The sequence below is a fragment of the Phaethon lepturus genome, unplaced genomic scaffold, assembly GCF_000687285.1.
Source record: "Phaethon lepturus isolate BGI_N335 unplaced genomic scaffold, ASM68728v1 scaffold39772, whole genome shotgun sequence".
In the NCBI taxonomy this organism is placed as follows: domain Eukaryota; kingdom Metazoa; phylum Chordata; class Aves; order Phaethontiformes; family Phaethontidae; genus Phaethon; species Phaethon lepturus.
Window position 1 is genome coordinate 2,262 of NW_010523316.1, and position 9,509 is coordinate 11,770.

The 9,509-nt window shown below is 38.8% G+C and overlaps 1 protein-coding gene across 1 annotated transcript; it reads right to left on the reverse strand.

Moving 5' to 3' along the window:
* Positions 1–3,205: 3,205 nt before the first annotated feature.
* Positions 3,206–9,504, reverse strand: PSMD5 (proteasome (prosome, macropain) 26S subunit, non-ATPase, 5; the record flags this gene model as incomplete). Its single annotated transcript, XM_010282093.1, has 10 exons — positions 3,206–3,463; positions 3,970–4,110; positions 4,750–4,859; positions 5,656–5,847; positions 6,335–6,477; positions 6,931–7,040; positions 7,788–7,916; positions 8,356–8,469; positions 9,084–9,228; positions 9,431–9,504. Coding segments are annotated over 10 exons (1,416 nt in total), but the record flags the coding sequence as incomplete, so codon positions are not given.
* Between the last annotated feature and the right edge of the window lie 5 nt (positions 9,505–9,509).

The window sequence follows — 9,509 nt, forward strand, 5'->3', positions numbered from 1 at the left end:
GATTTAACTTTTGCAAAGAAAGTCTGAATTTTCTTTTACAAGCTGTTTTATCTTGTTAATGTTCAGTAATAATAATATCCTCTCAAATTTAGCTCTCTTTCCTTCAACAGCAAATGAATTCTCAATGCTATACTGCGTTACAGCAGTAAGAGAACTGGATGTACGCTAGCTACGCAAGTACCTACAAGTGCATGCATAAAAGTAAAAAAAAAAATTCCAAGAAACTTTCTCCGTGTCCAGTGTTTTCCAGACTTTAAGTCCTCTACCTTATGCCAAAACTCCTTCTGCGCTTTTTATCATAGTGAGGCTCCACCTACTTCCAGAATATTTTGTGACAAAGGGGAATCTTTCTATCCACAAAAGGGAGCCACTTCTGAGCAGCCTGTTTCACAGTACCAGTGAAACTACAGAACAGCTTAGAGTGGGAAGAGACGTTGAACCATCATGGGAATTGCTCAGGTAAACAGCCCGGGGAAGATTCTAGGCAAGAAATGCAACTTACCTGTTAAAGAATCTTGTATTTCTGTCAAGCATGGCATCAGAGGAAGACTGACAGAAGCAGCTCGATGCCATAACGTTATGCTGGAGAACGGTGTCAGCAACGACGTCAGAACAAATTCACCAGCATACTGGTAACTCCAGCCTTATTCACAATGTAAAAATTCCCCAAACCGGGAACCAGCCACAGCACACAGCCCCACTCATGCCTACATTCTCCAGATTAACCCGTCCCCATCAGCTTTCAGCAGCAGCAGGACTAGCTGGACAGATCTGTTCCACAGTTGCGGCAGGCACACATGTACCTTTGAGGGCACCATTTACTCTTCCCGCTGTGACTGAAGGAATTGGAGGTGTGCTCCGAAGGATCCACAGTTCTTCAGTACCAAGTTATGTTGCTTATTAACCAGGGGCTAATGATGAGCTTTGGTTTTGGGAGGGTTTTTTTTTTGGTTTGTTTTTTTCTAAGCAGGTTTAGCATGTTACCTCAATTCTCATTCTCCATCAGTCCATTTCTGTTTTGTCCTCAATTATCTCCACTTGTTTCTTTATGGGGGTGGAGGGGACACAGGGACAACAAGCTTGAATTTTTCCATTTTATATGAGATGCACCAGCAGCAACATGCAAACCATATGGCAATATACAGGATGGGTAGGGAGCTACATGTGAATAATAAGGGGTGTCAGATCAATTAATCAGAGCATTGAGCTCAAAGCTCAACAAAATAAAGCATATGTGCATATATTTTAAAAATCCCTTTGTTTGGCATCTCTGTGTATTCTAAAATATTGTCTTTGGCAAACGTACTATGTAAAGCAGATGCTAAAGACTTAGCACACAGAGTAGCCTTCAAAAGCAACAGCTGAAAACACACATGAAAGAGACTCATGAATTGCAGAGAAGGTTTATATATTGATTTCTTTTACTGAGACTTCGATATATGGCTCACACAGTGCTACCAGTGCACAAAGCCACCTAAAATAACAAAGCTGAACTGTCCAATACAAGTGCAAACTACAGACTTCTATACTCTTTTCCGTTTCCTTTTTAGTGCTTTCATGTTTTTTCTGCATGCAGGATTCATGACGCTTCTATGCTCTCTCTGTTCACAAATCAGACACTGTGTACTGCATTTCCCACTAGTAGATGTTTATTATGCACATCTAGGATGAAAGCGTCAGCAGTAGTATAATGTTGGACGACAACTTTTGTACATCTTAGATCATAAGAAACAAGGCAGTTCACCTGCATTCAAATAGTTCATTAAACATTACGGGACCTTCCCCAACCACGCTGCTCCTCTGAGCCCACTTTGACACCTTGCTAGCAATTTTTTGGCACGCAGTACCATCACCTCTGCTGCAGCTCAAAGCTCCTACAAGCAAGAAAAGAGTTACTGTGTGACTAGATCATCCTGCTTCACTTGGCAGAGTGGGGACACAGGGTGAGTACTTTCCATAGAGGCATACCTGACTTGGCACACTGCTAAAATAAGCCTAAAAGTAGTAATTTCATGTTTTATTACGCTCCCCCCCAGCTATTCCTCAGATTTGTTTCTTGTCCTCAACAAAAATAATATAAACCTTTTGTAAAAAGTATGTTGTGGTCTCTGTTTACGGACAAAGACACATCACATGTCACTGGAGTGTCCAGCTAGGCTTGCATCTCATCCACAGCTAGCTGACCACCTCCAAAAGAAGATTACAACTTCATAGCGTATGTTTCCATACTCCTAATTCGGTTCACGCCCTTAAACATAAAAGCTTTATGTTCTTACTCCTTTTATTCTAACTCAGGCAACTAAAATCATACATCTTTTTAAAGTAACACTTAAAATTTAAAAAATGTATCTGTTAAAAAATAGTGTAAACAATTTAAGATTTGGTTCTGAAGTAGGCTTGTAGTGCTATAGCTCATGCTCCTTTTGAGCAAGTCAACTGAGCTGCCATACAAAGTCGCGGTCAACAAAAGGAGACAAAGCTCCCAATTTGGTTTTATACACTACAGTGTGCATTCATGTTTTTAAAAGGGCTAAAAGCTTATTTTCATCCTCAACATAAAATGTAAACAATATTTAGGATTATTTATTCAAGCAAGACTTAACATCTAGCAAGTTGAAAACAGAAGAGAATCCGATTCGTACTCCCTCATGTGGACAGGATGTTACTAGCTTATTCTTACCAACAGCGTTTCTGACAGAATATGACTGATTAGAAGAGTATGTTCCATGCAAGTGCCAGGTTTGGCAGATATAAAAAATTAAAAAAAAAAAAAAAAAGAGAGAGAAACGATGGCAGCATCTGAGGTTACAAACCTCAAGGTGTTTTGGTGTTTGTTTGTTTTAATTGAACTGTGATATACTGAGAAAACACGATAAGATCTCCAAACCCAGGAACAGTTTAACCAAACACTGATAATTTCTGCAAAATAAAACACAGTCAGCAGTTGGTAGAGTGCTTACCTTGGTTACTTGTGTCACGACAGTACACAGAGAACTTCTGCCATGACATTCTATAGGAAAATATGCTGTGCCCTATACATTTTGATTTACTCTCATGACTCATCTCAAATAGAGTCAAAGTGCTTCACATTCCTTTAAAGAGACAATCTGAAGAGACTCCAGTGCGGAGGGTCTTTACAGCTTACATTTTAACACCTATTTCAGTAACATGGTTTGCAAGAAGGGGAACCAAGACATCAATGACATTATTCTGCTCCTTCCACAGCTGTAGTAGAAACTGCCTTAACATAATAAGGGCCTTCACGCAAGTAAGCCCTAAGCCTCAAGTAATACTGATTTCCAAAGATTTCTGCGATTGTTTTAGAGTTTACGAGCGCCTTAACCAGTTCATATTTGGCATCCTTCGAAGCTTTGTCAGGCTCCACAGATCTGTCTACAATGTACTCCACAAAACCTGGACTGTCAAGCATCAGCTTCTGGGCCCATGGTTGATTTGCAATAGCCTAAACATGAAGACAAAAGAGAGAGGAGGGGGAAACACCTCATTTTAAAAACCCCAAAACCAGTTACATGGTAGGCTGTTATGCAAATAGCCAAGGGACAGAAAAAATTAAATAGGATATTCATTCTACACAGTAGTCACACAACCACCACTCAAAGCAAGCAGCAGGGTTTAACACAGGAAAACAAGTACAGCTCAGTGCTTATCTTTAAGGTTTTCAGTGAATTATCACAGCAGTGCCTCCAATACCAAAGCAGTGCCCTAGAGCATAGCTGTTGCGTTTTTTTTTCTCTCCAGTTTATTAGAAAATAAGCATTACAGACATGACATGTCTCCTGCTTTATTTAAATGGTGAATCCAAGTGGGGCACAATGAAAAGGCCTTATTTCTGACCACTTCAGGGCTTCAACAATAAGTTTGTAGCATTCACTTAAAAAACCCCAAGTAATCCGAGACTGAATGGCAATACAACTCACTACCTGGTCTTTAAAAATAAAAAGCACTTACTGTAAATACCCGTAAAGCCCCACAGTGGAGATCAGGGAACGGCTGAGTACTGATGCTCCTGAAGAGTTCCAACGGCTGGCTAGACAAGGATGTGAACCATGATTCAGTCATTCTTAAAAGGTCTTCTGTCTGCTGCTCTGGCTACACGTATCGTATACAAAAATAAAAGAGTTTGATTAGGATTATGGAAAGTTTCAAGTTCTGAGAATATGTTCAATAGTTCAGGAAGTTATTTAAAACAAACCTCCAGCAGATTAAACTGAAATAGTTTAGATTTTCAACTTATTTTCATGAATGAAGAAATGGCCTTCTATATTTTGTTTAGCTTGGACGACAGACTTAAATAAATTGATTTTGATATACAAGATAAGTGCTGTGCTGGAGTGCAGTCCTGCAAGACAAATTAAAATGGCTTACTCGCTCATTTAGAGCTACGCTATTAAAACCAGATCACTAAAGGACATATGCAGGGATTAGAGCAGTTTGCCACTAGCCTTTTAAAGCACAAGAATATTAAACTCATTCCCTTGCCAGTGCTGTCTTGACTTCATATTTTGTAAACAGGTTTCAGAACACCTGCCTTCTTAGAAACGCAAACTTTAAGCAAACAAATAAATCAGGGAATTTCAAAAAACAGTAAAGTTAATGACTCTGAATACTAGAAAGCTACCACTTCTACCTAAACTAGATGCTGCAAAAGGTCTTCACACAATTAATTAGTCAGATGCACAATACTTTCATTCTTGTCATTAAAAAAGACAAACCAAACCACAAACTTACAGGCAAGTAAAGAAGAGATGAAATTGCATCCAAGCATCGAAGTCGTAACTCCGTGGGGGCATTCTTTGCCTGGTGCCCTATTCTGTTTAACAGATTTTGAAATCTACTTCCTTTGAAGACAAAAACAAAGTGCTTTTAATTAATTCAGATAGACCTCTACAGGAGTACAAAGTTACCTGTCAGTCACATTATATTACATTTACTGGTAGAAAATGTGTTGTACATTAAACCTGACAAAGGCAATGTCTTCATCTACTATAATAAAAGCAGTGTAAGATTCAATTTGCTTCATATGTATCTAAGACAGGCAAATCCAAAGTTTTTACGTTAATTCTCCAGACTACAAAAAGGAAGTTGTGTCACAGATAGTCCAGTTATCCTGGCAAGTGTGTACCCTAGTACACCTGTAATTAGAAATCTTCAATCCCATTCTACAATGCTCCAATAGCTATCTGCTAATACAGATTTTCACTTAAAAAGCAAAGTCTAGCACCTACTTCGAATTCTCTGAACAATTTTATATTAAGAAAAACAATGCAGTCTTGACAAAGGGATTATTACATGATAGTTCATATTTTTTCCAATCCCAGTGAGGTCATGACATCAGTAGAAACAGAGAAATCTAAAACAACACAACTACTGATGATTCATATGATGCAGCTCACTAGAAAAGAATAATTTGAATCATGCTTGTGATATGAGAATTCTGGCTGCCAGGCATTTCATTCTGCCACGTCTGGCAAGACAATTAAAAAATGCCGTATCTGCTATAGTACAGCTATTCAGACACCCTTGATTGGATAAATAAATACATTTTTCCTTTCTCTATTACACCAAACCAATCCACTCTTGTATATTATGACATACTGAGAAAGTTTTATTAAAGAAAAGAAAAATTATACTAACTAGTTTTCTGTAAAACCTGTTTGCCTTCCACATTTGATCCCAGGATTCCTAGTGTGTCCACAGCAACTCCAATCATGGTCGGATCATGACTTTCTGCCATTTCAAAGACTTTTTCCATAAAGACAGGGTATCGTTCACAGATCTGCTGTGGACTGTCTACAACAGCCAGATTTCCAAAAAATTTAACAAATCCTGAGAGAACAAGACCAAAAAAAAAAAGCATTGAGAGTGAAGGAACAATAACTTTAGCAATGTCAAAATTAAACATACATCAACATAACATTGTTTCACTGCTAAACTAGCGTTATTAAGTCTGAATACTGTTCGGGAAAGGCATGAGAATAAGGACAGAACTAAGGAACAAGTCAATATTTTGGAAGTTACTTAATTCATGATACAACAGCTGCCACCTTGAATTCATAAAAAAAGATTACAAAAACACAAACTTCAGATGTACATTACAGTCTCTCCATAACTTACCTGTACTACCACTGTTAATGAGTAATATTATTCACGTGTTAGACTGTCCTTCAGCATTCTTTGTACACGTCCAACATACACATTCTAATACTCAAAAATTCACATGAGCTTTCAGAACAGAGGCTTAATAGTCCTCTCAATTTAAGTCATTAATAAAAGCAAGCAGTAAACACTGGAAACAAGAAATGTATGATGTAACCTGGTAAATAGAAGCCCGAGAAAGGATCAGACTCTGCACCAACGATGATGTTTGAAATTTTATCAATAATTCCTTGTTGAGCAAGATACTGACGCCCATGTGGAGTATGGGCCAGTGAGGTCACCATCTCTATACATGTAGCTCTGTAACAGACAAACAGTTATTTTGGCCTATTTCAGATGAGTACTGTGAAAGTTAAAAACAGGTTTTGTACCCTTAAGACAAAATCCAAACAAACACACACAGACAAAAAAAAAACCCAACCAAACTACCCCACAACTGTCCAATACTCCTCCAAGCTCACTCAGCTATCTCCCTTTAGGTGTATTAGTTGGAAGGAATTCTAAAGTATTTATATTGCAGCCCATCATTACAATTATCACAGCATACTGGGGAAACTTCATCTTGGTTCTCAAATTTAATTATACAGTATTTCACACTCAAGGCTGTTTAAGAAGAGGCAGATACAAGTGTTCTCCTGAAAAGGATTTCTCAAGAAACACAGACAAATATGTTTTAAGAGTGTTATTTTAAGACTGAACATCAGAGTTGTAACAACAAGGGAAATCTCATTGACAAACTCACTACCAACATACCTGACCAGCACATCATCTCCAGTCAGCTCTCCAATTAAATCTGATATTAATCCACTGTTTGCACAGTAATTTAGCGAATCTGCTGACACCGAAGAAATTTCGACAATTAACTAAATAAAAGCACAGGGAAAAAAAAAATGGTTTATAAAAATACTTTAACAACTCACAGTAATGGCCAAATATGTTTTATAATGCTGACTAACTCTCTATATATTAAATATAGAATGCAATGACTTTTTATGATTAACCTAAATGTTTGCCTGAAACAAGTTCATACGGAGTTCCAAGTTTACAGCACATGCATTTGACTTCTGTTCGCAGTCATCTTTTCTTCAGAAGATCATCAGTGCTATCCCCGTTAAGCTCTAGAATGGCTAAATTGTATTATTTCTTCATTGCTATATGTATATAGACTGACACACTTGGCATCTACCTCTGTCTCTTCCCCCCCTCCAGAAGTTTCAATAGCACTTCACATGCAAAAGCTAAGAGACTACAACAGCTATTTTACTTTCAGAGAGGTAAATATTTGATTGTATCTTTAGTTAAACTCTGTGTAGCCCTTCCAATATCCTAGGCACCACAAGTTAGAAAATAAAGGATGTAAACAGTACTTCACACTTTTGCGCCATAAACTGAAAAAAAGAAGTTATGACATTATCTAAGAGTGAACACTGCTGTACTCTTCCTACTCCTTTCTAGTCTTGACAAAATGTAGACATGAAGAAAAGTTTGTAAAGCAGTGACAAATACCGATGTAAAAGCAAGCCATAAAATCTAGATTGTAATTCAGAACAACAGTCCAAGAGAACTGCAGCATCATGTCATTCAAATGCTAACATTGATCGCATCCCTACCTCATATACTCTGTATCGAACAATATCACTTGTTGCCATGACATTTTTCAAGTCACTGAGCAAACTGCTCACAAATAAAGCCTCCAAGCCATCTTGCGTCTGTGCTATTCTTGAGAGAGATTTGATGGCCTGGAAGCAAAAACAGGAGCTTATTATTAAAAACAAACAAACCCACAGAGAGAAGAAAATCCAAGAGGATCAGACATGCTTTCAATGTTCTTTGCTAACACATTAAATGAAATTATACATCTAAAATGTTAACTGCAATTCACTTTTCACTGACGAGAGCTATGATCTGTGATTCAAGTCTCTGGCATCAAATTCAGATCTATGAGTTCACTTTGGCATCAATAGCTACCGTAAGATAACAGTTCTAGGTAAATTTTCTATCACATCTACATAATTTCTGGGCTTTAGGCACCTACATGCTTATAACATCTTTCAAGCAACATAAGCTCTCTTTTTTCAAAGAGGAACAGAGGCTGTCATCTCAGACACAGTAGAAAAGGTGTTCTGTGCAGTGTCCACATCAGTTTGTGGAGAAAGAAAAAAACAAAGCAACGCTTACCTCTTTAGCCACTGCTATCTTCTCTCCACCAATGCAATTTATTATTTGCCGTAATAGTTCAGGACTGTTGAGAATTTCTGTAATAGCATCTGAATTTTCAACAATCCTCCCAACCTAAAGACATGATTAAGTAATTATACAAAGTAACATTAAAATAAACTTTTCCCACCATAAGGACATTCAAGTACTGGAACAGCTACCCAGACTGATGGAATCACCTTTTTTGGAGATACTCAAAACTCAGTTGGACAATATCCTGCTAGAATTCCATTCCAAACTAACTATTCCACAATTCTGTTCTTTCATATTAATGCAACAAGTGTCAAGTTACTATGGCCTATTCCTCTTCAGTGTTTCCACAATATTGTTCAAAGTATCCTGAATATCAAAGTGGTGCTGCACTTAATTCTTATGGCACCTCCTGCTAGTGCTGGCTTAGAAAGCTTATCCTGAACATGTGACAGAAGATTAATTTACAAGTTACTTCTCTCAAGACACAGTTTTATACATTATGTTTAACAGACACATCATAAAGCATTATATACCAACACATTGGATGATATTTATCCAAAATTATATGACCATTTCAGAGTGCAATTCCTGCAGATAACACTTGATGTAGCACTTTTGTCACAAATTAGGACATGAAAAACAGTAACAGATTAAGACTAACCCAGTCTGGCTCAAGACAGAGCTCTGTCCCCTCCTCCTGGAGAAAAACCCTGTACCTGAGATATGGTGAGGATTTTCACAGCGTCATCGGGGTGGAAAAGCCCTTTCTGAAGCTCTTCTCTGAGGTTCTGGATCACATAAACCGGGTCCAGGGCCTGCAGGAGCCTCTCCAGGATGGAAACACACGCAGACACCTGCTCCCTGAGCAGGACAGAAAGAAAACCAAGCCTTTCAAGAAAAGGACAGCGCCGAGTGCTCCCAGATCCTCAGCTGTGCCAGCTCCCGCCCTGAAGAGGGGCAGGGAAGGAGATGGAGTAGCAACTGGAGCCACCCCGCTCCGGGGAAAAGGGAGAGAGGAGGCGGCGGGGCCGGGTCAGGCCCGCGAGACCGGGCCACTGCTCACCGGTCATTGACGCTGAGGAGGGCGAAGAGCGCTCCCAGGTGGTCGTCGCTGAGACGGGCGCGGAGGGCTGCCGGTGGCA